General features: G+C 43.9%; 1 protein-coding gene across 2 annotated transcripts; it reads right to left on the bottom strand.

Annotated features, from left to right (window-relative positions):
* On the bottom strand, positions 1-26977 carry LOC122945721 (amiloride-sensitive sodium channel subunit gamma-2-like). Of its 2 annotated transcripts, none has more exons than XM_044304883.1 (13): positions 26867-26977; positions 20878-21207; positions 12093-12393; positions 11282-11475; positions 8633-8736; positions 8384-8547; positions 7386-7484; positions 7102-7219; positions 6048-6126; positions 5540-5597; positions 4961-5022; positions 2130-2205; positions 1-1870 (listed from the first exon to the last, which is right to left on the bottom strand). In XM_044304883.1, exons 1-13 carry the CDS (start codon positions 26947-26949, stop codon positions 1487-1489), a joined length of 2052 nt encoding a protein of 683 aa, XP_044160818.1. In that variant the 5' UTR covers positions 26950-26977; the 3' UTR covers positions 1-1486. The 2 variants fall into 2 exon arrangements, with proteins under 2 accessions (XP_044160818.1, XP_044160819.1); XM_044304884.1 differs by lacking the exon at positions 26867-26977 and adding an exon at positions 24936-25190.
* Positions 26978-27877: the final 900 nt, after the last annotated feature.

The raw sequence follows: 27877 nt of genomic DNA, 5'->3' as shown, positions 1-27877 counted from the left end.
TTCTCAGTCATGATTATTCACAATATTTTATTAAAAAAATATTCATATGAATGTAAATATGCCATCATATACATACATGCCTCATACATATACATGAGTTCCCTGCTCGGTTAACCTAAAGGCACGTACATCGTTAGAGAACATATATTGCTTGACCCCTTCTTCTGTGGCCATAGAACAGGCCAATAAGTTTTGTACATAGCAGCATTTTGTGCACAGCACAATTGTGCTCGAGCATATTGACAACAGTAAAAGATAAAAGTAGAATTGTTCAGTAGTCATTAAACGTTGTCACAATCATCTAAAACACTCTAAAAGTCTGATGGAAAGACAAATGATGAGAGAGACGCTAGATGATCTTTGGGTCTCCGTGATAGCCAAGCTTGATGAAGAAACACAAGGCTATTTCATAGTAATTGATTTGATCTAAAATAACTCTTCGTTGGTGTCAGATGTTGCCGCTACCCCAATACACACAATCTTCAGTGGGATGGCTCAACGTGAAGAGCTGGTAAGCTGGTGTTGGCCTTGGATACCCATTCAAAACCTGAGGAAGCTTAACACATTCATAAGGTCAACATTGTGGTCCAGATAGTCCATCTTGCCTCAAGCTGGCAGTAGACTTTTTGCTAACTGTCCATGCCAGGGGTGCTGGTGGACTGTGCAAAAAACATGGTATGCTGTAGGATACTGGGAAGACACAGATTCAATCAAATTTGGAGATCACTGCTAAGGACAGTTACAGGACACCATGCATAAGACCTGGGACACATGCCCATGATGCCCAGGACTGGCGACACCACATATCCAATTCCTAACAATTCACTTCAATTAACTAACTGAAGGAATTAGTCTTTGATTAAAGGCACAGTCCGGTCATTATGAGTGAATCACAGCATGTAAATGCCTATCTGCCAAGTAAAAAATTCCAAATATTATCTCCAACCACAAATTAGAAATGTTTTGATACTATGCTATGACCATTTTCAGCATGACGACTTTAGCTGTCTATGGCCAAGGGATCTACTGGATAGCAATATTTTTTGTTTTAGTGTTCCTTACACTAACCAGGCAAGGACTGCCACCAGGATACCTCTTCAGAGGAATAGGATGTGCAAAAATAATCAGCGTAATGTACAAAAATTTAAGAACTAGTGGTCAGTTGACCAAGCTACAGTAACAAATGTTGACTTTTCTGTCAACACAATTGTGGCACATTGTGAGGGATAGAAGACCTTCTTGAAGTATACACTAAATACTAAACTAGCACCATATACTGTATAAAACATTAGCTACTGAGAATTTTACATAGAAACAGCCCTGGAGTCTTCCAAAGCATTAAATGTCTCTGAATTGGTTTAAAATACAACCAACTTTCATGTTGTTGTTCTTTATTGATCCCTTTTGAACTATGGCTTCTTAACAAAAGCCTTGGAAACAATCTCTCCTTTAGGAAACGTTTCTAAGAGGAGAACGATTAATTACTTTACATTTCTTCTATTTCATCATCAAAGTTCACAGGATGCCCACTGAAAGTTGATTGTATCTGAAGAGACCTGTACAAGGGAGGTGGTGTTCTTGGTACTTGGCAGTTGTCCACGTGAGGAAGATGAAGAGCTGTGTTGAATGTTGGTGGATCTTCTTCCGTTAGGCCAGGATTGTCATGACCGGCCATAGAATCAGGGTGCTGCAGCTCCTCGTCTTCTTGTTTACGTGTTTTCCACCATTTAATCAGCTTTTGCCACTTCGGACGTAAGACCACCCAAAAAGAGTCAATGAGGAATATCTCCACAATCTCAAGCACGCAGACCATGGAACAGCTCATCCAAAGGCCCAACTGACCTCCGACGTTTGAAAGAAGATTTGTGAGCTATTGATAGAGAAGAAGGTGAGTTAGAACATCTGTTTTTAAGACATTTTTAACTCACAGTGGTCATATTTCATGTTCCCAAAGTAACAGGACTTGAAAAGCAAGAACACACATGCCCTGGTGGCTAAGGGAGCCCAAGGGCACCTCCACCCCCTGGCACGTTGTTTGGAGGAGGGGGTCATATTACAGACTTTGCATTGGAACCCAGAAGCTTCAAGTAGAGTTTCTGGTCACAGGAAAGGGAGCAGAGAGGACTTACACTGGAGGAAGGACTTTCAGCAATAGTTCTGAGGTTCAAGTCTTGGTAGAAAATGTCCAGATTTGCTAGATCATTTCTAAAAGAAAAAAAAGCAGAAGAGGAATTCTAAGTACATGAACGTGCTATCAACTTAAAAGGGTTTCCCCCCAAGAAATATTCCACATTTTTCATAGCAGCACCTAGATCTGAATACTTTTGTAATTGCAGGTAATTCAAAATGTTGTGCAGCCACTGAGCTATTCAATAAAATGTATGTGTATAGCGCCACCTGCTGTTTGTTCTTTTCCTTATTTCTCTGTCCACCTCACTGAGATGGGTACACATGCTCAGTTTAAATCTTCACATTCCTCACCAGCAATATTTCCTCCCCCAGGCTGTCCGCTTGAAATACATCTAGCAGAACAATTGGAGCCATGAATAAGGAGATCTCTGGATCCACGTGAGGTACAGGGCTGGTTTTAGCTTTGTTATAAGGTATTGTCTTGTACTATATGATGTCTGATTTTCATTTTTTACATCAATCATGGCATAACCCCTTTAAATACTTAGTCCAGGTGGACCAATATTGGTTGAATTAAAGAGGCTGTCTAATGTACAAAAGCCATTTTCATATACCCTGTTAGAGAATTCTGAATTTATGGAGAGGTATCCCCTAATTGGTTAGAGTGGAGAGTAGTTACATATGGAGGACCTGCCCCGTTCTTGCATTACCAGGCTATACAGAGACATGTGTAATACTCAGTTTCCCCTGTGGTGGCACTGAAGGGAACCTGAACACTTGGCAGGTTTTCCCACAGATTACAGTTGATCGCTGGTGATTTTAGCAAGTGGACACTTTTTTGATCAGCTTATTGTCAAGAAAACCAGGATTGTCCCAAGCAGAGAACTCCTATTAGGGAAAGGCAGTCTTCCTACTAAAATAATCCTTACCAAGTACATCATTAGGTGAATACATAGTAGGGTGCACCTCTCATAGGAATATGTACAGGTAAAACTCGAAAAATTAAAATATCGTTCAAAAGTCCATTTATTTCAGTAATGCAAATTAAAAGGAATTGCATTATTGCAGCTTAAAATTAGAATTTTGTGAAAAGGTTCAATATTCTAGGCTCAAAGTGTCACACTCTAGTCAGCTAATTAATCCATACCCCCTGAGCAAAGGTGACCTCAAAACTGTGACTTTGGGGTTTCATAAGCTGTAAGCCATAATCATCCAAATTATAACAACTAAAGGCTTGAAATATCTCGCTTTGCCTGTAATGAGTCTCATGTGTTAGTTTCACCTTTTAAGTTGCATTACTGAAATAAATGAGCTTTGCACAATATTCTAATTTTTCGAGTTTCACCTAGTGAAAAGTAAGTGTGAAACCAGCATACGTTTGCCCATATTGATCACTGCCACCTACACAGTCCACAAATTAGGCACTTCCCTGTTTGTGCAGATACTGCCCTGTTTTAATTTAGGAAAGTACTAATTAAATCCCTAGTAATTCTCTTGACTTAGATATTTTATATGAAGCCAACAATGTCAGCAACCTTCTTAGGAAGATGACAATGTGGTAAATCAATACCGGTAAAATGCAAGCTCAGATGAGCAGGATAGTGCTGATGTCACTGCATTACATAATATATAAAATGTATAATTTGTCACAGCCTACTTAGAGGGGTTGTCCACCTGAGACAATCCCTGTTTTTTTTTAGAAGCGTTCCCCCCATGATAAGCTGACCACTACATGTCCTGTTATTGGGAATCTCAGCGATCAGCTAGAAACTGTCGAGAACCTGGCAGCAAGTGTTCAATTTCCCTGCAGCGCCACCACGGGGGAAATCAAGCATTACACACAGCTCATTGAAATCAGTGGACTGTTTATGTAATGATTGGAGATGCTGGGTCCTCCAAAATAAGAGATGGCGTCAGGAGTTTACAAAATCCTGTGCTGAGAGGGCTGCCATGCAGACCAGTCAAGCCCCGGCTGGTCAACTTATCAGTGAGGCTAGAAGTCGAGCCAATCAGGTCCCTGGCTCAGCGTCCAAACCAAGAGCTAGGCGAGGGATTTAAGTCAGTCACTGAGTCATGGCCAGCTGCTGGTGATTGTGTAGAGTCTCCTGGCTCTCTTTGAACCTGCTCACTGTTGCTGGTTAATCCTCTGTGTACAGAACATAGCTTGCTTTCTGGATTAACCCCTTCTCTCCTGAATTTTCTTCTACTGATTCTCCTGGTATTGTGACGTGGCTCTGCTATTTGGGTCCTATCTGTGTCCCCTGGTTCTGACCATGCTTATCTACTACTCTTTTCCGCCTGGTCATTCTGGTTGATCCACTTTTAGCAAGCATGCGCCAGTTTTCCGCTACCTTATTTCACAGACATAACTTGGGTCCCTAGCAGCCAAGTCCATCCGGCCTTGTGGCCAACTCTAGTGGAGCACCTAGCGGTAGCCTTAGCTTCCTACCAACTGTGGTGGTTAAGGAAGACTGGTAGCAGTTTCTGTGTTTGCTGGCTGTGGTTCCGGATGACGTGGAAGAAAGTATTCCATTATGGATGAGATTTGTAGTCCCTTTTGGCTCTGGCTAATAAATGAGTGCCCTGAATGGAGCAATCCCATCTTTATCTAAGAAATAGGGTATGTGAGAAGGAATTTTCTAAATGAGACAGCACCTTTAAGAATCATTATTGGCTTTTGTTGCTGCAGTAATAGCATTTAGCAACAACTGGCCAACGAAAATACTACAATACAACAATCCACATCAGAACTATTTTAACCCTAGTGAGATCTACAGAACATAGTATGTCTTTGCATCTATGCCCACCTCAGGTATCTGCAGATACTTACTTGGTCAGGTTTTTGTTTATTCTGCTTCCCAGCTCCCAGGACAGAACTCGTAATGTCCATTCCTGATTGAAAAGATAGACATGGGAAAGTTGTGAGATACAATACGTGCCTCATGGACCCACAAGATTGGGGGGGGGGGTCCATAGTACATATGCCTTCTCTTTCTGATCATTGGGAATCTGACTGATGAGTTTTCCATGAATCTTTAGAATAAAGACATGCTTCATGTGAATGGGGCCACATTCCCTGCTAGCAAAAACTTGGGAGATGGAGCCGCAGCCCCTTTAATCCCAAGATCGCGGCAAGCACATTCTGAGATGGGAATATCTCTTTAATCTAGCTGTCATTTAATGGGGTTCTTCACTATTTCTTCTCCTAAGCAACCAGGACTCCATTGACGCCTGCTAGGCTGTTGGGTCCATGCCATAGATAATAGGACTTTATTTATTTTGCAGGTGAAGGCCAACCCACATACACATACTGTATGCAATGAAGGTCTGATGGCTTTCTTAAGAACAAGTAATGGTAAGCCTCTATTATATAGTTAGCCTTCAGGAGAAGGAGCAATGATCGTCTTACCTCAGCACTAATTGAGGGCCATTTGGCCACACTTCTGGTAAACGTCCATTCTTTAAAACTGAAAAGACAAAAATGTATATTCTCTTTATATGAGAGTCTAACACATACTTTCCCAAAGCGTAATGCAAGACATGGAACAAAGGAGGAGTAGTAACTAGAGAAGTCCCGGGGGAGATGAAAGGGATCAAGAAGCAAACTGGCAAGGTCATCCGGAGCCTAGCAATTGTTCGTGTTCCTGTTATGTAAGTATAATTGCTAAGAGTTAAAGGGGTTGTGCCAAGTTTGCAAGTGTTTCCATACCCACTGATCCTATGAACTGGGGGGTCCCTTTTCCACGATCTGATGGAGCGACAGGTTGAGCAGGTGCCCTGTTGCTCCATCCATTTTGAGGATCGGTGGGGGAAGCGGCGGTGGGATCCCCAAGCAATCAGTTAGTTATCCCCTATCTGTTAGACCTCACATGCCAACAGCCCTGATTTTCTGGTGCGGTAAATGACGGAAATCTCACCTGCAGGTCTCGCGACAGGTACTCTGACACCCCAGCTCTTCCTCGACGAACTGTCTGTGCAGCTTGAAGTAACAGTAAACTAGAAAAACGGGGGAGAAAAATGAAAAAATAAGCGATTGATAAATTATTATCATCATATACAAAGAATATCTGAATCTGATCTGTCAAATTGGGTCACAAAAGGGGGGGGGGGGGCTTAAAAAGCTCTGCCCCAAAGTGGGTGGTCCAAGGGGCAGGGCTTAAAGGGGTTGGCTCAGAAAAGGCCATCAACATCTGATTGTCGAGGTCCAACCACCTGCACCCTTGCCGCTCAACCATTTCAGAGTAGCTTCGTTGCTGGAGGTCAACGCTGGAACTACACAGAGCTCCATCCACTGTGTATACACTTCAGCCGAAGCAGCGCTCTGGCTACCAACTTCGTCCACTACACAATGGATGGAGCTATGTAGTTCAGAAGCCGAATTCCAGCATCGGAGCTATTCTGAAACAGCTGGGTACTCAGGTATTCTGGTTCGGAGTAAGCTAAGCTGCAGTACTCCATGTCAGGCAGCAGCTGCAAAAGCAAGTTTGATTTTAGGGTTTATGAAAAGAGAGAAAAAAGCCAGTGATTCTGATTTAACATACCCCTCGTAAGACCAGATCGTGAATGTGGGATTCAGGGTTGGGCTCCACATTGTAAAATTATATTGGTGAGCGGGGAAGGGTTCAAAGGCGGTGACTAGATTATATCATGAGAGGCTAGAGAAATCGGGCTTGGGAAAGGGATCTTATGTCCATGTAGACATGAGCGGTCGCTGCAAAGAACTGGCACAGGATTTATTCCTTCCAAGGACCAGGGGGCATTCCTGACATGTGGACGAAATATAAGAAATGGTTCTTTGCAGTTCGAGCAGTCACACTGTGTAATGGTCTACCTCAAGAGGGATTAAAAAAGAACGAGGGCAAGATGTTTATTTAATAGCCAATAGCGCTGGGGGCATTATAAGTAATCTAACAGGTCCATCAGACCGACAATGATATTCAAAGTGATGTAGCCAAGAGTGATGCCACTTACTCCAACTGGGCATCTCATCAAAATTGCAGTATTGCGCCCCTTGGGGTAGTGGGTGATCATGGTGGGCACATCCGCAGGTTTTCACCATCTCGATTTGGAAACAGGAATAGAGGCAAATCTGCGAGAAGGATGGACATGGACGAGATGTAATGTATGTAATAGACAAGGAGCAGTTTCCAGGTGTCCATCATCTATCTATCTATCTCATATCTATCTATCTATCTATCTATCATCTATTTAGCAATCTACAGTATCACATATTTTACCAACATATTATAATTTACCTGAAAAGTATATTTCTTGTTGTACAAGTTCTGGATAGGGACATCACTTCCGTCGATGGTGCATTCGCTGTACGGGCTACTTAACTTAGTAGATTCTGTCTGGAATAAACATACAGTGATCAGAATAGATTCTTTCATCACTCATCATTACATTTTTCCAAGTAAATTATAATCTTCCAACATCCAGAACTACCTGACTGACACCAATTACCCGGCCTCATATTTCACTTATGCTAAATTCTGATTTATTTCACGTCACGGGTATTAGGTGAAGCCGACATCAGGCGTGCAGCACACGTACATAGATCAATTAGGGAGGGGGGGGGGGGTAGAAACAAGGGAAGTGATGTTATGAATCCATTAAAATGTAACTCATAATAATAGGCATTCAAATTAATTTCTCCAATTAACTATCCTGGGCAGAGATTCTTTCATTAGAAAGTTAGGATACGTCATTTAGCCTGCCACGTGGGACGTCCAGCTGGTCAGTGTGGCCCACACTGCAGCAATCGTGCCTGGTTTCTATTAGTAGTAGTGCCCGTTTGAGTGGCATTCCCAGTGGAAAGAAGCCATATTGTCTTGGTTCAGGTTGTCTCTTGGATCTTCACTGATGTAACATGTCTCATCGACAATTTAACTAAGAAAGTCTGGTCCGTTTTATACTAGTCAGAGGCCAAAGTAGTGTACTTCATGTAGAGCCAGTCAGGAGATGTGAAGACATAAGAAGACTTGTAGCATCATGGCCATCTTCAGGGCCATTTGGACTACTCTAGCAGAACCTTGTGAAGCTGGAAGATGTGTATCATTACAGTACAATTCAAGACGTAACTTGGAGCTCCTGGGCCTAATGCAAAATCTATAACAACCCACTTGCCATATGAGATCTTCATATGTGGTAGTTAAGTCTTTAAGCCCTCTCAGATACCTTCTACCTCTGCACTCCTTAGAGCTACTCTCTCACATTCAACTATTACACAAAGCACTCATTCTTCACCTACCAAATGCATCCCAATAGATGTTTCCGTAGCCGTCTCGAGTTCTGTTCCTGACTCTTCAATGAATGGAAAATCGTTTTGATCATGCACCAATATCTTGGCGCCTGCTGCTGTAACCAAGAATGGGTTGTAATCCTCTTCATCGATGTAGATGATCAAGTTCAGCCCTAAGAACAAGGAGCACCAAGACTGTTAATATACATAGGTAACAGCTTAACCAAGGTCATAGAAAATATATGCTAGAGTTCTTACCAGCCTCCGAACCACCCATGGAGGACTCCAACAGCTGCTTCTGCTGGGCATCATTGAAGGTGTAGCAGTTGCCATAAAGTGAATGGTTGAACAGGGTAAAGTTCCTGCAATGGAAATTAACACGGCCTTAGAGGTGGCTGAGACAAACATTGCGTGATAGGACTAATGCTCTTGAAGACGTTGGACATAAACTCAAAGCCATGGACAATGAAAAGGGTTGTCCACCTTGGATGGGTTCCACATAGTTAAGATGATCACAAAGTCTCTTCTGCTGGGAACCGATTGGCTGTAAACTGTGCAGGAACCTCACAGGATGTGTTCAGTTGCTCTTCAGCGCCACCACAGGGGAACTTAAGCAGTACACAGTGCTCAACAGATTGTCAGTGCAATGCAGGACAGGGAAGATCCTCCAGAATGGAAGTCGCTCCTTCTAACCCTTATACACTCTGGTCAAGAGAAGAGGACCCTAAAATGGGTTATTCATACTAGATAATCCCTTTAATTCCAGAGGTTTAAAACCAGGGGTCTACATGCAGAAAAGGAAGCACCTCCCAGTGTGATACCTCCACACCACAGACCCCCATCGTTGGACTTGAATGCCCCCTTACTACAGTACGTATTGCAGAAAAACATATTAGTGTGTTACTTTTTATACTAAAATTGCCAGTAGAAAGGGACTATCTCCAGCCTTGGAGAGAGGGAGCCAAGCCTCCCCTTTCCTGACCCCCTAAAAATTTATGGTTACCCACCAATATATAGTATATACCATCATTACTATATAACATATTTCCAGTCAGTCACATGCTAATTGCATCTACTATTAAAGAGCAGTATAGTGAAGATACTCGCTACATGCTTGAAAGACTTTTCTTAATTCATTTGTTTTTTTTTGTAATTGCAATTACTACTTCATGCCTACAGAGGATTCATATCCGGGATCGCTGACAACACGGCGGCACTACCTAGAAATTTGCATAATGCCGTTATTTAAAATATCTTAATGTTGAGCTGGTCCGGCGGGTGAGTAATGTCCAAGCAGACGGTAAAACCTGATAGGTATCCATGTGTCATATACTATATCGTACATAATCAGACGTACAGTAATCAGACATATAGCAAATGATCAGACATATAGTACACGCAGTGGCGTACTAAAAGGGTGGGGGGGGGTGGGCGGTCCGCCCGGGTGCCGGCTCTCAGGGGGGTGCCAGAAGCAATGAGCGCTTTCATCGATACAGGTGGAAGCGCTCATTGCTGGAGTGCAGAGAGCTGGGTCCTGTCACTCACCGCTCAGCTCCCCGCGCTCCTCCTTCAAGCCGGCGGCGCACAGAATGGTTTATTTTTTAATACAGAGAGGGCACAGCGGGCTTTATTACTATGGAGGGGGCACAGAGGGCTTTATTACTATGGAGGGGGCACAGAGGGCTTTATTACTATGGAGGGGGCACAGAGGGCATTACTACTATGGAGGGGGCACAGAGGACTTTATTACTATGGAGGGGGCACAGAGGGCTTTATTACTATGGAGGGGGCACAGAGGGCTTTATTACCATGGAGGGGGCACAGAGGGCATTACTACTATGGAGGGGGCACAGAGGGCTTTATTACTATGGAGGGGGCACAGAGGGCTTTATTACTATGGAGGGGGCACAGAGGACTTTATTACTATGGAGGGGGCACAGTGGGCTTTATTACTTTGGAGGGGGCACAGAGGGCTTTATTACTATGGAGGGGGCACAGCGGGCTTTATTACTATGGAGGGGGCACAGAGGACTTTATTACTATGGAGGGGGCACAGAGGGCATTACTACTATGGAGGGGGCACAATGGGCATTTCTACTATGGAGGGGGCAAGGAGCCAAAGGGCATTATTACAATGAAGGGGGCACAGAGGGCATTATTACTGTGAAGGGGGCACAGTGGGCATTATTTCTGTGAAGGGGCACAATGGGGATTTCTACTATGGAGGGGGCACAGAGGGCATTACTAGCACAGTGGGCATTACTACTATTAAGGGGAAACAATGGGCATTATTACTGTGAAGGGGGCACAATAGGGATTATTACTATGAAGGGGGCACAATGAGGATTATTACTGTGAAGGGGGCACAGTGGGGATTTTTACTATGAAGGGGGCATAATTGGCATTATTACTGTGAAGGGGGCACAATGGGGATTATTACTATGAAGGGGGCATAATGGGGATTATTACTGTGAAGGGGGCACAATGGGATTATTACTGTGAAGGGGGCACAAAGAGGGCATTACAACTGTGAGAGGGCACAATGTTGGCATAACTACTGTGAGGGGGCACACATCTGTACAAAACTACTGTTAAAGTTGTACAATGAGGGCAATACTACTGTGAGGGGGTACAATTTTTTTTAAGTATTGGGGGGGTGCCAGAGAAAGGACCTGCCCCGGGTGCCAAACACCGTAGGCATGCCACTGAGTACACGATCAGACATATAGTATATAACCATGGTGGGGGATATGCTCCTGGACCCAGACAGACTGGCGAGGACCCAGCAGGACCGCCATCTAATGTCTACAGATATGATCCGTGTGCTGAGCCTTCTGTGCAGACTTGACCCTCAGAAATGCCCACATGGAACACAAACTGGTTTTCCCAGGGGTTCAGAATACTAACCTGGCGTCACAGGGCTTGCCATCGAATAAACAGTTGATCAACAGCTCGTCGGCTGAGTAACCCATGTCAATCTTCTTCTCCATAGGTATTTTTGCCAGGATGTTCATATAGTGAAGCCGGTACCACTCCTGGATGGCGCTGGTGGCCGAGCTAAAAGTAAAGATTGTGCAGTCGGTGCTGTTGTTGGGGTCGCACTGTTATAAGACAGGAATGCCAAAATTTCATATATAAAGAATTCTAAAGCCAAGAACCTCACCCTCCGCTGCACTGAAAACTCTAGGGGCTTGGAATGAACTCTGAGCTCACATCTCCAAGCACCCCTTGCTGGTTCATAGAATTGGGATTGGTGACATGTAGACCTTGCAACGCTTTGAAGGGGGGAAAAAACATGATATTGCCCCATAGGCAATGCAGCAAAGTATGTAGCACTATAGGGGCCCTGCTCAGCTGCGGGGGGTGCTGACTGATTGGAAGTAGCAGCTAGTACAATTTTTAATGCAGTTTTTCAAATTTCCAAAGTTACTCCGAGACTGTTCTTCAATGATCAATGGGGGTCCGACACCCGGGACCACCTTGGTGTCTATAGGATGGTTTTCTAGACATGGTTTTCTTTGACCTGTGCAGAGGCCATTCTGCAGGGAAGGAGAGAAGATAAGCTGTGATATTTGCCTGTTGCACTTGATGGATCCTGTGTCCTCTATCTGTCTATCTAGGTATCACCTGTTGATGTAATCCTGCTTCTGGTGATAATGAGATGACTGCTAAGAAGTGATCTGTATAGAACAAGCAAAGAAGGTTCACCACTACTTACCAACTTGTAGCCCACAATGTTCTCATCGGTGATCTCTGCATTCCTGTGAGCCACCCTGGCATCCATGCTGCTCCTTTTTCGTGTGGCAATCTTTTCGGTCCCCACCTGATTGTCATTTATGCTTTTCACCGGAAATAGCCTAATCTTGCTGAAGTAATCGGATTCGGCTGCAGACATGTTTTGTGGCGTCCTTAAGTCTCTGCGCCTGCGACTTGAGGATTCTGTATATCCATATAGCTCTTTGAGGTATTGTAAAGTATCCTTTTCTAATCCGAGCAGATATGGTCTGATTACACTGTACCTGAAAAATACATAAATCAACAGATATGCATTATATAGTCAAGTGCAATTGGTTTAGACTAGTTGTCTCCCACCTGTGTTGTGAATCTACAACTCTCAACATACCCCGTCAATCTCAAGAATTTTGGTAGTCAGGGAAATAATTTCTAGCTGCCTTTGCTCACCACTAGGGGGAGCTTAGGAGCATGCTGCCTTCTATTTATAAATTGACTTCTATGATTAAACAGTATGCGCTTCAACTCCCCCTAGTGGTGGCTAAAGGAAGCCAACATTTTATCCTATAGCTCAGCTTTTCCCATTCTGTCACTCTCCAACTGCCAGCCACAGGCTGTTCGGCATGCTGGGAGTTGTACTACTTTTGCAATAGCTGGAAAGCCGCAGGTTGGAGAACACAGATTTAGCAGGAAATCTGGGACTCTGTAGGTGAAATGACATTTTAAGTAATGAATCAGCACAGACTTTTCCACTCCTACAAGTGCACATCCCAAGGGGGAGGAGCCTGACACAAGATTGAAGTCATGGTCTTCCCCTTCAAACTGGGCATTAGACATAACATAATGTATAGGATTTGTCAAATTAAAGGGGTTGTCCCATGAACAATATTCTACAGTTTTCAAACCAGCATCTGGATCTGAATATTTATGTTATTGGCCTGTAATTAAAAATGTTTTATAGCTACTAAGTTATTCAATGAAAGGAATATGTATAGCGCCACCTGCTGTTTGTTCTTTTTTCTGATTTCTCTGTCCTGCTCCCTGAGGTTGACATATATGCTCAGTTCCATCCTTCAACTGTCAACATCTGCAGCAGAAAGGACACGCCCTGGGGAAAGGACACCCCCATCCTCTAAGCAGCCAGTTTGAAATACATCTAGCAGAGCAATCGGAGCATTGAATGGGGAGATCTCTGGATCCATGTGAGGTGCAGGACTGGTTTGATATGGATTTTCATTTCACATTCAGGGTTAGGGTTAAATGAATTCATTTTACATTATTTGTGGGATAACCCCTTTAGCGGCACATGGATTCTCCCTCTCGCGTTGCGAATCTTTGCGTCATGCCCGCCCCTCTCAGGCACAGCACTGGGCAGAACACAGCATGTAGCATTTGCCCGACGTGCTCCTTTAAGCTGTTATCTACTATATGAGCGTATAACATATAGACTTGTATATACTGCAGATACATTGTAAAAGGTGCAGGCTTGTAATCTTACTAAGCAAAGCAAATATAGGTGTTTGCAGGGCAGGGAAGTTGTTACAATGTATCACTTTATACTATAGTCTGAGGCAGTGTTCCCTCTAAGCCCTGGCAGCTGCTGAGCGGGGTCGGCTTGAAGATGGGCAATGCTTGGTCAAAGGTGGGCGATAGGACAATGAAACAAGGGATACTCGTCGTATATCATTATATATGTATGGTATAAGTTATACATCTGCTTGTATACAGTGATATGGACCATGCTGGTATAACCTGGGTATCTCCTGTATATAATTATATATGTACAGCTGGTATAACTCGGGTATCTCCTGTATATCATTCTATATGTACAGCTGGTATAAGTTATACATCTTCTTGTATATAGTGATATGGAGCATGCTGGTATAACCTGGGCATCTCCTGTATATAATTATATATGTACAGCTGGTATAACTCGGGTATCTCCTGTATATAATTATATATGTACAGCTGGTATAAGTTATACATCTTCTTGTATACAGTGATATGGACCATGCTGGTATAACCTGGGCATCTCCTGTATATAATTATATATGTACAGCTGGTATAAGTTATACATCTTCTTGTATACAGTGACATGGACCATGCTGGTATAACCTGGGCATCTCCTGTATATAATTATATATGTACAGCTGGTATAAGTTATACATCTTCTTGTATACAAGGATATGAACCATGCTGGTATAACCTGGGCATCTCCTGTATAATACAGGCTATTACCTAGGTTATACCAGCATCATGATCCATATAACTGCAAGATGTATAACTTATACGAGCTATACATAAAAAATGATGCATGGAAGAGGAGATGCCCAGGTTATACCGTCATAGCCCATATCGCTGTATACAATGAGGGGGCCATCATTCTAGTGCTAGCAGGGAGACACATCGCGGCCGCTGTAGCGCTGCTGAGTGCATTCTAACTCTTCCTCTCCTCGTACATTTACCCTGAGCTGAAGGGAGAAGAAAAACACCCCACTCATTAAAGACTCAGGCTAGCCTCTAAGATGGCGCCGCTGCCGCCTGTATGTTACCACGCCCTGCAGCTGCGAGCTCAGTCCTCCTCTTCCGGTCGGATAAGAAGGAGGAGGCAGCAGCAGCGCGGCCATATGGGGTAGGCGGCGCCCCGCTGAGCGGCACACGGAACGTCCTGTAGGAGAAATAAATGTAGGCATTTTGCCAGCAGGGTGAGCACTGAGCGGACTTTAAAAACTTGTGAGAGGGGGCACTGGTCTGAGGCCATAGAAACTGGAACAATGCATTCCTTCTTCTCATCTATAACCGCGGGTTATATCCCTCAGCTACAATATTTTCATGTCTTTGTACCGTGTCGGAAAGAAAGAGGCAGCAATTACAGATGACACAACGCGTTTTGTGACTTGCATTGTATGGGTAGGATGGGTAAAGCAGAAACACGCCGCTCAGCTAATGGATGTTATGCAATGCATATGTATGCCCATATTATATTTAGGTCGTGTGGGAAAAGAAACAAAGAAATCACAGACAAAAATGCACCAAACGGATATGCCACTGACTATACTGGCTAGTCATACAAGCAGATATTAAAAGCTGAGACTTTTGCCAATATATTCCTGTCAGGAAGATATCGGAGCCCAATCATGCACCACGTCACGGTCACTCAGCATGGCAAGGGGTCCTACCACTAAGCTACCTATGGTGTGAACACGGTCTGAAGGTGATGTAATCCAGCTCACAGCCAAGCTTCCACACAACCGCCTAGCAGGACAACTAGTGCAATGTGAACAAAGCAAGACTGTAAGCCACACCCATACCAGACCATGTGATGGAGGCCACCAGGTGCAAAAAAGTGCTTAAATGCCAAGTAAAGGCACATACACTACATATAAAACAAAATCACAAAAATATCGTGGCAAATATGGGGGAGCTGCTCAAACCCCAAACACTGTAGCGTGTTTTTCATTGGGGGTGCATGATGGGCTCCGATATCTTCCTGACAGAAATATATTGGCAAAAGTTGTATGACTAGCCAGTATAGTCAGTGGCATATCCGTTTGGTGCATTTTTGTCTGTGATTTATATGATTATATTTTCATCCGCACAATGCTTCGTTGTGCATAGGATGCTTTAGTGGTGCATGTGGACCGCGTCGACATCCTCCATTGTATGCATTTTTTGGCTGCGGTCCACATGCGGTGGGACTGCTCCCCCAATGAAAAGCACAGTGTTTGGGGTTTGAGCAGCTCCCCCATATTTGCCACGATATTTTTGTGATTTTGGAAAAGAAACATAGCTCAAAGCGAATCAGGAAAAAAAAACGGACTTACTCATAGGCGCTAACTGACCGTAATGTCCTGGAAATCATACGCTTAAAAAGATATGTCCAACATTCAACCAAGCATAATGCCTGGCAGGGTTGATCCTGCTGAGTAAAATGATACTTCAATCACGCAGATCTGTTGAATGGTTCCTGAGTAATCTGACTTGTTAGTAATATGCAAATCAGGTCTTCGGTGCACCGAGGGGCGGCATTGCTCCTCTGCTTTGCACTGTTAGCCACTCCTCTCCCCTGGATTGTCTGTGCCTGTAGTCTTGTCCCTGTACTATAGATTGTCCCTGCACTATAGATTACACCTGGGGAAACAGATGCGGATGTACTGCGCATGCGCCAATCACATCATCCTGAAGCTGAAGGAAGCCGAGCACCTTCTCTTCCGGGTGATAGATGAAGTCAGGGACGCATAATGTAATCTAAGAGGAGAAGGAGTGAGATTACGGGTCCAGACGAGATGCCTGGCCTTGTGAATTCCACAAGCGAGCAGAGCAAAGAAGCTCTGGTGCAGAGCGGAAAGTGCCCGACCCACGGTGCACCAAATACCTAATTTACATATTAATAAAGAACAACACAATGGAGGAAAATAAATGTGGTGTCTCAGCAGGAACAACCTTACCAGGCAATTTGCCTGGTTAGAGAGTTGGTCCTGCAGAAAATGCCCTCAACCCCCCCCCCTTTATATATTCAGTGATAGATATAATCTCAATAAAAAGTAGAGTAACTTTGAAAATACATAACTTATTACTTATCTTCTACTGCTCCTGGATAATATCTGTTAGAGCTGCATTCCCAATTCTGCTGGTTGCTACAGGGAAACAGTCAGCAAGCCTGTCGACAGACACGCCTCTAACAGCTTATCTAAGCTGCTATAATGACAGTTCTTTCTTCTTTCACAGCTCCTTGTCCATTAAGGGCAAATCTCTACAGTGAGCATTTTGCAGACACTGAACAAGCAGAGAACGCTGGGGGGAGTTCAGCTCTGAAGGACACAGTATTGTGAATGCAGCTCGAGGCTAAAACACGGGCTGTAACTTGAGATCAGTAACATAATGTACATACAAAGCAGTCCTTTACTATATACCCTATACCAGTGATGGCTAACCTCTGGCACTCCAGCAGTGGTGAAACTACAACACCCAGCATGCTCCATTCATTACCATGGAGCTCTGACAACAGCCAAGCAAGTGTACATCTTGGGAGTTGTAGTTTTAACATAGCTGGAGTGTCAGAGGTTAGCCATCACAGCCCTATACCCTACTAGAAAGGAAGGTAGGATATGTTACCTCCACTTGTGTCCATGGACATGAGGACATGCTACCTCCACTGGTGTTCATGGACTTGGGGACATGCTACCTCCACTGGTGTCCATGGACTTGAGGGCATGCTACGGAACCTCCAATGGTGTCCATGGACGTGAGGACATGCTACCTCCACTGGTGTCCATGGACTTGAGGACATGCTACCTTCACTGGTGTCTATGGACTTGAGGACATGCTACCTCCACTGGTGTCCATGGACTTGAGGACATGCTACCTGTACTGGTGTCCATGGACTTGTGGACATGCTACCTCCACTGGTGTCCATGGACTTGAGGACATGCTACTTCCACTGGTGTCCATGGACTTGAGGACATGCTACCTCCACTGGTGTCCATGGACTTGAGGGCATGCGACCTCCACTGGTGTCCATGGATTTGAGGACTTGCTACTTCCACTGGTGTCCATGGATGTGAGGACATGCTACCTCCACTGGTGTCCATGGATGTGAGGACATGCTACTTCCACTGGTGTCCATGGACTTGAGGACATGCTACCTCCACTGGTGTCCATGGACTTATGGATGCCTTTGCCATAACTTGTTGACTTTTTAATTACTAGGCCGCTTTTTTCCATTCTTAACCAGATAATGAACCCGCGTGTCTCTTTAACTATTCTCCCTGAGAAGTGCGATGAGCAAACGTGCCCGGACATCACGTGAGATCACAAGATCCCTGCAGAGTGATGATTCACCGCTTTCACAAGCGCGCAATTATACTCCCAAGCCATAATCACTTTGAATGTGATAATTATTTATTAGCAGATGATTTTCCTTTTTTAATCTTCAAGATCTAAAATTATACCACGGGAACCGTCCAAAACACATCTGCCACCGAAGATGAAAACCTGACTACACACGTGTCACTTGCAGGCTCAGCTGACTTCTCTCGCCTTCACTTCCCGATCCAGGAAGTCTGACATCTACCGTACTTCCGGTCGGCCAGATTAGCCATCATTGGTTATTTTCTTTGTCATCCAGACATTACCGCTTTCTCTGTGACAGAACCCCCTCCTCTCTCCTCCCTCTCACAGCGCACAGACATGACTATTTTTTTTAGGCACCTTCTTCAGCATGCCTTCATGTCATCCTTAATTAAGTGATGGACATTAATTAAGGATACATAGCTTGTGTATTTACGCAACATAAAGCCTGTTTCCGTGTACTTCTTAAGTGTTTAGTTGAAGAATGTGTCACAATATTTGTAAAGGATAAACAAGTATTTCACATACATGGAGCTCGCTGGTGGGGTTGGCTCCTTCGAGCAAGAAGAAGGAGATAAGAAGAAAGAACTTCAGATACACATAGATGGGTCTATGTAGAAGATTGCCAACTTCTGCATTTGGGTTCCCTTGAGGGTCTACTTCACACCACACACCCGTCTCCTTGTCCACCCAGTTTTTTAAGATTTCTTTCTCCTCCTTTGCACAAGACAGTGGCCTTCAGATGCCTAATAATATTGCCTGAGGAACCATGGACAAGTTCACCTCCCCAGTGTGTAAGGGTCAATGGGCCATATTGGCCTTTTCTTTTCCTTTCTTTTTAACACCCTTCCCTATTACCTATCAAGAATTTCATACTTACCTGTTCCCCACTATTTCGTTTTGGCTCTGTAGCTCCTGTCCCTACCTGTCCACTTCTACATGGACAGAGTCACGTGCACCTCTGCAGCCAATTGCTAGCCTCAGTGGTGACTTCACTGACGCTTGGGGACAAGTCACTGCTGAGGACAGTCATTTGTTGCAAATGCGCATGTATGCCTGTCTGTGTGGAAGCTGACAGGCAGGGCCTGGAGTCCGGTGAAGACAGCCAGCAAGCCGGAACGGAGTGGTGGGGAGTAGGTAAGTATAGACTTCTTCATTGGTACTGCTGGGCAGTGAAGGGGACAACCCCTTTAAAGGCTATGGACAACTTTGGGGCAATTTTATATGATTGCATTTTACTCATTTCAGGCTAAAAATATATATTTTTCAATTGGTCTTTATTAAAAATGGGTTAAAAAAAATCTAGTCTATTTGCAGACTGTTACTCCTGCTTTCCGTCAGCTGACTGCTCATGTGAAGCCTTATCTCTTACCTCATAAAAACTCATAGCTAAACTCTTTATTAAACTGATAAGAATATGGCTTCAATGAGGGTTTATTAGGTAAGGTGATCAGCGATAAGGCTTCACATGTGCCATCAGCTGATGGGATGAGAAGTAATAGACTGCAGACATTTTACAATAAAGACTAATTGAAAAAAATTATTTTGAACCCAAAATGAGTAAAACGCAAAACAAAATAAAAAATTGACCCGAAGTTGTCCATGGCGTTTAAGGACTCGGTAAGTGTGCAGACAAGGGATGAGAAAGGATAGGAGGACAAAAACTTCAGGAGGTCCCAGGTGATGTAGTGACCCACACAATACAATAATCATGATTCTTATAGAAGCCACAGACATTTTAGCATCTACACCAATCCTCGGACCTCCCCATTGTTCTACCAGACCATGATTAGACCCTTTTAAAAGATGGTTCCATGAAAGTTGTAACCTGAAGATTCTCAGCCGCTAATGCAAAATCTGTAATACAGCACCTATATATCTAAGTGCTATTTATTATACTGGGGTACGCGGCACAGGGTCCTTGGTGCAACTTCTACCCCTTCACCCTCTGCAGCTATGCCCAAAGAGTCTCTGGCCTGTTAGTACTTTATATTGTACTATAGAGGGAGGCTTCCAGGGTGGAATCTGGTGCCTCACTATATGACGGCACACAAAGTGTCTTTGGGTGTGGCACATGGACATGTAGGGACTCTGTGTGCTGCCCCATAGGATCCATGCACACAGTGGTTCTCCTGGGTTGGTGCCTAGTTGTTGGTTGGTCTGGGGGCCACAATAGGTGGTCAACCCCAGGCCCTTGAGTAAAAACGGGAATGACTCTATGAACTAGTGAGAGTCAAGCAGCCAGTAATTTCTCCGAACCATGAATTATCCGGGGTCACGGATTGCATCCTTCTACAACCATTACTAATATGATACAGCAATCACATGTACTATGATCTACAGGATACCTCTCAATCTGATATATTCTGCCATAGACATGGAAGGGCTGAAGTAGTCACTTAAAGGGGTTGTCCTATTTAGAATATCCCTTCTTTTCAGAAGGGCATCCTGGCAATAAGTTAATTTACAGGCTGTAGGGAACCCAGTGAATGTGTTGGAGAAACCATCAGTCAGTCTCTTATTCCCCTGCATTGGGAAATGAAGCATTAGACAGTTTTAATTAAAATCAATGGTCTGTTTGTGGAATACACTAACATGCCAGAGATGGAAATGCTCAGCTCCTTAAATCTTAGCTACATGGGCCCTTGTGACTGTGACATGAGAAGCATTGAGGCTACTTGTAGGAGGAGGGAGTCCAGCCCTGGTTGGTCTTATTCCCTTTGCAACAACCCTTCTCTCCATGGTGGAGATCATTTATGATAGCTATGGGGTACCTGCTTTTGTGTAAGCGACTGGGGTGAACTATGGTCACCCCATCATTTTCAGGTTTTAGTTTAGTAGACCTCCCTCATCTTGATGGACATACAATCTGAATCCCAAACCACCCCTTACAATGACAGAGATCCCCCCCAGTTTCTTACTTGTAGGGGTTCATGTTGCAGACGGTGACGGCTGGAAACGTCAACTTCTGGAAGTTCACCGTGATGGAGACGCTCACGGAGTAATAGGACATAATCAACAGGGCACACTGCCAGAAGATCAGAGCCACCGCAGTCAACGTCAGGGCAATCCAGATCCATTTACGTAGACGACCCTTGGACACCACGATCCTCCGGCAGCCGTGAGTGTTGGTGGTCATGCAGTACCATTGCATCAACTCATACAAGGTTGGAGCTTGGGGACCCGTCACAGGAAGGGTCTTCTTGAGCTTCTGGGTGAGTTTCTTCTTAGGACCGTTAGACATTGTGAATCTGGAACATGCAAGATACATACTTGAGTACCGTGCCGTGTGCTGCATTTTAGGACTGTTTGTTGTGCAGGTCTGACCCCTCTTGGCAGTCAGGACTCTTAGTAAATAATATCTGGCAGGGCTTCAGCCACTTGCTTGTATAAGCGCATACCTAGATACGCATAGTTACTGTTCAGTCATCAAGTGTGGGTAAGGTTGGCAGAAACGATAGCTGTAATCTGTACAGGGGCAATATGGCCAGATGCAGCAGAGCTGAGTTTGCCATTGGTTCTGATGCATAATAACATTAGGATATATTATCTTAGACGAGCCTGCAAGCAACACAATAGGATCATTGAATCACAAAGCAGATCCTACAGTCTCGTTTGGTGCAAATGAACAACCGTCTGATTGTAACCGGTTCTAACATTAGATCGTTACATGGTATCTGTGGAATGTGTCTGGATTATGTGTTGTATGGGATAGGAATGACCCGCTGAATAATATGATGCAACCGTGTAACATGCAAGCTTATTATTTCCAGAAAAAGAGAGAACAAACATTTCTAGGACACAATTTTGTATGGGCTCCACCACAAATGTCTGCAAAATGTAGAATTCTTCCTAAATAAGAACAAATCTAAACTTCATGCCGGTGCTCTAGGGTCAGACTAAAGCCGGTGCTCCAAAGTCAGACTAAAGTCGGTGCTACAGAGTCAGACTAAAGCCGGTGCTCCAGAGTCAGACTAAATCCGGTGCTCCAGAGTCAGACTAAAGCCGGTGCTCTAGAGTCAGACTAAAGCAGGTGCTCCAGAGTCAGACTAAAGCCGGTGCTCCAGAGTCAGACTAAAGCCGGTGCTCTAGAGTCAGACTAAAGCCGGTGCTCCAGAGTCAGACTAAAGCCGATGCTCCAGGGTCAGACTAAAGCCTGTGCTCCAGAGTCAGACTAAAGCCGGTGCTCCAGAGTCAGACTAAAGCCGGTGCTCCAGAGTCAGACTAAAGCCGGTGCTCCAGAGTCAGACTAAAGCCGGTGCTCCAGAGTCAGACTAAAGCCGGTGCTCCAGAGTCAGACTAAAGCCGGTGCTCCAGAGTCACACTAAAGCCGGTGCTCCAGAGTCAGACTAAAGCCGGTGCTCCAGAGTCAGACTAAAGCCGGTGCTCCAGAGTCAGACTAAAGCCGGTGCTCCAGAGTCAGACTAAAGCCGATGCTCCAGAGTCAGACTAAAGCCGGTGCTCCAGAGTCAGACTAAAGCCGGTGCTCCAGTCAGACTAAAGCCGGTGCTCCAGAGTCAGACTAAAGCCAGTGCTCCAGAGTCAGACTAAATCCGGTGCTCCAAAGTCAGACTAAAGCCGATGCTCCAGAGTCAGACTAAAGCTGGTGCTCCAGAGTCAGACTAAAGCCGGTGCTCCAGAGTCAGACTAAAGCCGGTGCTCCAGAGTCAGACTAAAGCCGGTGCTCCAGAGTCAGACTAAAGCCGGTGCTCCAGAGTCAGACTAAAGCCGGTGCTCCAGAGTCAGACTAAAGCAGGTGCTCCAGAGTCAGACTAAAGCCGGTGCTCCAGAGTCAGACTAAAGCCGGTGCTCCAGAGTCAGACTAAAGCCGGTGCTCCAGAGTCAGACTAAAGCCGGTGCTCCAGAGTCAGACTAAAGCCGGTGCTCCAGAGTCAGACTAAAGCCAGTGCTCCAGAGTCAGACTAAAGCCGGTGCTCCAGAGTCAGACTAAAGCCGGTGCTCCAGAGTCAGACTAAAGCCGGTGCTCCAGAGTCAGACTAAAGCCGGTGCTCCAGTCAGACTAAAGCAGGTGCTCCAGAGTCAGACTAAGGGTCCATTCACACGTCCGTTGTTTCTTTCCTGATCTGTTCCGTTTTTTGCGGACCAGATCTGGACCCATTCATTTTCAATGGGTCCTGAAAAAAAAAAATCGGACAGCACAATGTCCGATTTTTTTTCAGGACCCATTGAAAATGAATAGGTCCAGATCTGGTACAGATCTGTTCCGCAAAAAACAGAACAGATCAGGAAAGAAACAACGGACGTGTGAATGGACCCTAAAGCAGATGCTCCAGAGTCAGACTAAAGCCGGTGCTCTGGTCAAAGGCTGTCACACAGTCAGTGTTTGGTCAGTGATTTCCATCGGTGATTGTGAGCCAAAACCAGGATTGGAGCCTTAAGGGAAAGATCTGCACCTGTTCTGTGTTATAGACGTGCACCTGGTTAAGGGTCCCAATCACTGATGGAAATCACTGACCGAACACTGACTGTGTGAAAGCAGCCTAATTCTGTCTGATTCGGGGGGTCCATGACTTCAAGATGGACAATACATATTTGAAGGGAGCATATTGTGGGCTTCCAAAAGAATGGCATTGTGGGGGCTCATTTAAAATGGTTGAACGTTGTTATTTTAAAACATTTAATGTCTATCTACATTATCTATCTATATTATCTATCTACATTATCTATCTATATTATCTATCTACATTATCTATCTATATTATCTATCTACATTATCTATTTAAAGCAAAAATCTGACAGCACTACATCTAACTGAAACAGCCAACTTTCTGCTTGAGAAAGGCTCTAGTGTTGACTTTGGGGTTTCATAAGCTGTAAGCCATAATCATCCAAATTATAACAAATAAAGGCTTGGAATATCTCGCTTTGCCTGTAATGAGTCTCATGTGTTAGTTTCACCTTTTAAGTTGCATTACTGAAATAAAAGAACTTTGCACGATATTCCAATTTTCCGAGTTTCACCTGTGTGTATATATATATATATATATATATATATATATCATTTATCTATCTCTATCTATCATCAATGTATATATATATACAGTGGTCCCTTAAGTTACAATATTAATTGGCTCCAGGAGGACCACTGTATGTCGAAACCATTGTATGTTGAGTGATTGGTTCCAAAGCCCCAAAATGTCATCCAGGATAAGAGAAAATTAAGATTTAAGAAAAATAAGCAGATAACTAAGACAAATAGGACAAGTCCTTACATATAACAGTCAGGAATAGCTGCTAACTACCGACTAATACAGCTATATTACCAGAGAAGTGACCTTGGTTGGACCTGAGTTTGAGACATTGTATGTTGAGTCTGGTTTCAACTTACGATGGGTCAGAAAAGACCATTGTATGCTGAAAATACTGTATCCTGAGGCCATTGTATCCTGAGGGAGCACTGTATATATATATATATATATATATATATATATATATATAAATAATGTATCTATCTAAGCAATACAACAGACGGCAAAGTGCTGTATTAATACCTTGCTCCACAAAAAAAAAAAACAATAACCCAATATCCTTCGTGCACACATGACAATCTCATAAAAGCTGAGATTTGTGGAGCTGTTTGCTAGTCTTCTGCCTAGAAAGCTGGAGATCACTGACCGCTCAGATGTTCTACAAAGGTTAGGAGGTAAGGATTACCCCCCTCCCCAATAATAATAATTTAAAAAAAATTCTAACATTTTTGTTGTCCTTGTGATGAAATAAAAAGAACCAATCCGAGGGTCCTGGCAAATAGCACCACATATCTCAGTTTCTTGGACCCCAATGAGCACATGAAAAACTGCAGTATAGAAAAACCAAGCTAAAAACAATGTGCATTGGCCACATGGATGAGGCCGTATCAGGCAGAAACGCTCACAATATGCCGGACATCAGCACGCGCTGATACGCCCATTACAGGCAGCCCCCTATATTGTCTACACGGGGGCCGCATAGACCTCACCTGTCTGAGGGATGTGGATGCTGAATGTGAGCGGGATCCTTCTCTCTGCACTTATGAAGATTGTCCAGATATGTACTGAATGTTCTTGTCTATGTTCCTGGCCAGGTCTGGTTGGAAGCAGTAAAGACTAGATCCCCTGACAGGTACAACCGGCCTGCGCCTATGGTAGTTATTCCTGCTCACAGGCCAGATGTCACCTCCATAAAATCATCCGCAGCTATTCATATCCCCGTCCTATGGTAGGAGACTCCAGGGTGGTGATGGGAGGAGGAACGTTTGGGAGGACCTGGGATAGCATCAGCATTAACCCAGGAGATAATTTTATAGGATCATCAGGTGCAGCACATGTGGAGGTGACATATAAATAGTCTGACGATGACATCACAGATCCTTCCCGAGGGGACAATGTATTCCACTAAGAACTGCCCAAGAATATACACATCCACCAAGTACTCAGTATACAGGAATGACAGAAAGAAAGAAGATAGAGATAGATAGATAGATAGATATGAGATAGATAGATAGATAGATAGATAGATAGACATTAGATAGATAGATAGATAGATAGATATGAGATAGATAGATATGAGATAGATAGATAGATAATAGATAGATAGATAGATAGATAATAGATAGATAGATAGATAGATAGATAGATAGATATGAGATAGATAGATAGATAGACAGACAGACAGATAGAAGATAGATAATAGACAGATAGATAGATATAAGATAGATAAATAGATAGATAATAGATAGATAATAGATAGATATGAGATAGATAATAGATAGATAGATATAAGATAGATAAATAGATAGATATATATAGGATAGATAGATAGATAGATATGAGATAGATAATAGATAGATAGATAGATAATAGATAGATATAAGATAGATAAATAGATAGATATATATAGGATAGAAAGATAGATAGATAAATCCAGGAAATCCACGGCACTTCCTTCAGTAAAAACGTAAGTGTTTATTCACCAGAAATACAACGTTTCGGTTCTCACACTGGAACCTTTTTCAATCACTGCTGTGCGAACTGAAACGTTGTATTTCTGGTGAATAAACACTTACGTTTTTACTGAAGGAAGTGCCGTGGATTTCCTGGATTCATTAGTTTTTGAAGCCTGGATTGCTTCATCAGCCGCTGGCACCCGCCATCACAGTTACTGAACACTTGCTAGATAGATAGATATGAGATAGATAGATATAGATAGGCTACTTTCACACTTGCGGCAGAGCGATCCGGCAAAACCTATGCCAACTGATCAGTCAGAAAAATGTATTGAAATGCCAGATCAGTCTTTCCGGTGTCATCTGGAAAAACGGATCTGGCATTTATTTTTTTCACCTTTTTTTCAGTCTGAGTTTGAATGCCGGATCCGGCACTAATACATTCCTATGTAAAACAAAATGCTGGATCCGGCTTTCAGGCACGTCTTCAGTTTTTTTGGCCGGAGATAAAACGGTAGCATGCTGCGGTATTATCTCCGTCCTGATCAGTCAAAAAGACTGAACTGAAGACATCCTGATGCATCCTGAGCGGATCGCTCTCTATTCGGAATGCATGGGGATATGCCTGGTCAGTTCTTTTCCGGTATAGAGCCCCTGTGATGGAACCCAGCGCCGGAAAAGGAAACCGCTAGTGTGAAAGTACCATAGATATATATAGATAGATTAGAGACAGAGACCAATTATATAATGATTAAAAAGGAAAATAGATAAATAGAGAGAGATATGAGATAGATACAAAAATAGACCAATTATATGAAAAAAAGAAAGACAATAGAGATGAGAACGGGATATATAGATAAATAGATATGAGACAGATAAATAAACAGACCAATTGAACGAAAGAGAAGACAGACAGATACATATGAGACAGACAGACAGATGGAGGTAGTATTACTGTGTGTCACCTGTATATTCCAGGGTCTCGGGGGATGTGGAGCTGCACAGAGGCTTCTGCTTGGTGTAGTCCCTCGGTGCTCGGGCTGTGCATCCTGAAGGAGCCAGTGCTGCCGACTGCTGGTCCCATCTCTGCCTCTGGAATCACTGCCTGAGCCCCAGTGCAAGAATCTCACACATCATCACTCATAGGCTTGTGCAGATGCTAGTCCTGCTGCGCCCCCTAATGGCTGAATTACAGAATTACCATTACTGAAATCTCAGTGGTATTTCCTATTGGTATCACTTTATTGGGGGGGGGGGGGGGGGGGGACACATATTTGTTTCGTTGCTCAGCATAAGGCTCCTGCAGAAAGGCCACATAAGTCCTTCATGCAGTTTTCATTTATGCTGCCAGGTCTCCTAACTGATCCTAGATCTCTGCATTGTGCCATCCCTCTGTTATTCCTCCTGAGAATGCCACTCCTTCCTCCCTCCCAGACCAGTAGTAGGATGCCTACTTACCTGCTCCCTGCCACTCAGTGTCAGCTCCTTTGGTCCACGCATGCAAACTTCTGGGAAGCACGGGGTCACGTCTCCTGCTGCAGCCAATAAATGGCCTCAGAGGCATGTGACCCAGTGATGTGCCACTTGGTGGACACGTCCCTGCTTGCGGCCAGTCATTGGTCCCCTGTAGATGATGGAAATTAGCATGCGTGGGCTGCGGCTTGGTGAAGAGACCAGTGGTAAGTTCGCTTGACTCCTCAGGTCTGGCAGGAGAATTGAAAAATGGCTAAAAAGCTGAAAACCCCTTTAAGGGTAAGTTCATTTTTCAATCGATGGGGCTTGCTTTTTTAGGAATAAATTGTATTTTTTACTGGTGCCATTTCGGGGTACACCTAATTTTACTGATGTTTTTTCCTAATAAAACTTTACTGTCCCACTAGTGGGCCTGAGGGGGTTAAAGGATGCGTACACCTTTTGGCGGCAAATTTTTTGTTACTATTGCATTGCACTTATTTTGAGCTAAAATTGTTCATTCA

The sequence above is a fragment of the Bufo gargarizans genome, chromosome 8 (genome assembly GCF_014858855.1).
Source record: "Bufo gargarizans isolate SCDJY-AF-19 chromosome 8, ASM1485885v1, whole genome shotgun sequence".
In the NCBI taxonomy this organism is placed as follows: domain Eukaryota; kingdom Metazoa; phylum Chordata; class Amphibia; order Anura; family Bufonidae; genus Bufo; species Bufo gargarizans.
The sequence above is the reverse complement of the archived record's forward strand: the minus strand, read 5'-3'. Positions and strand labels throughout refer to the sequence as shown.

Coding starts and splice junctions, on each gene's coding strand:
- LOC122945721 (XM_044304883.1), bottom strand. CDS start 26,949: ATGCACAGCCCGAGCACCGAGGGACTACACCAAGCAGAAGCCTCTGTG. Junction 21,208..26,866: donor CGAGACCCTGGAATATACAG/GTGACACACAGT, acceptor TGCATGTTCCAG/ATTCACAATGTCTAACGGTC. Junction 2,206..4,960: donor ATAAACAAAAACCTGACCAA/GTAAGTATCTGC, acceptor TTTTTCTTTTAG/AAATGATCTAGCAAATCTGG.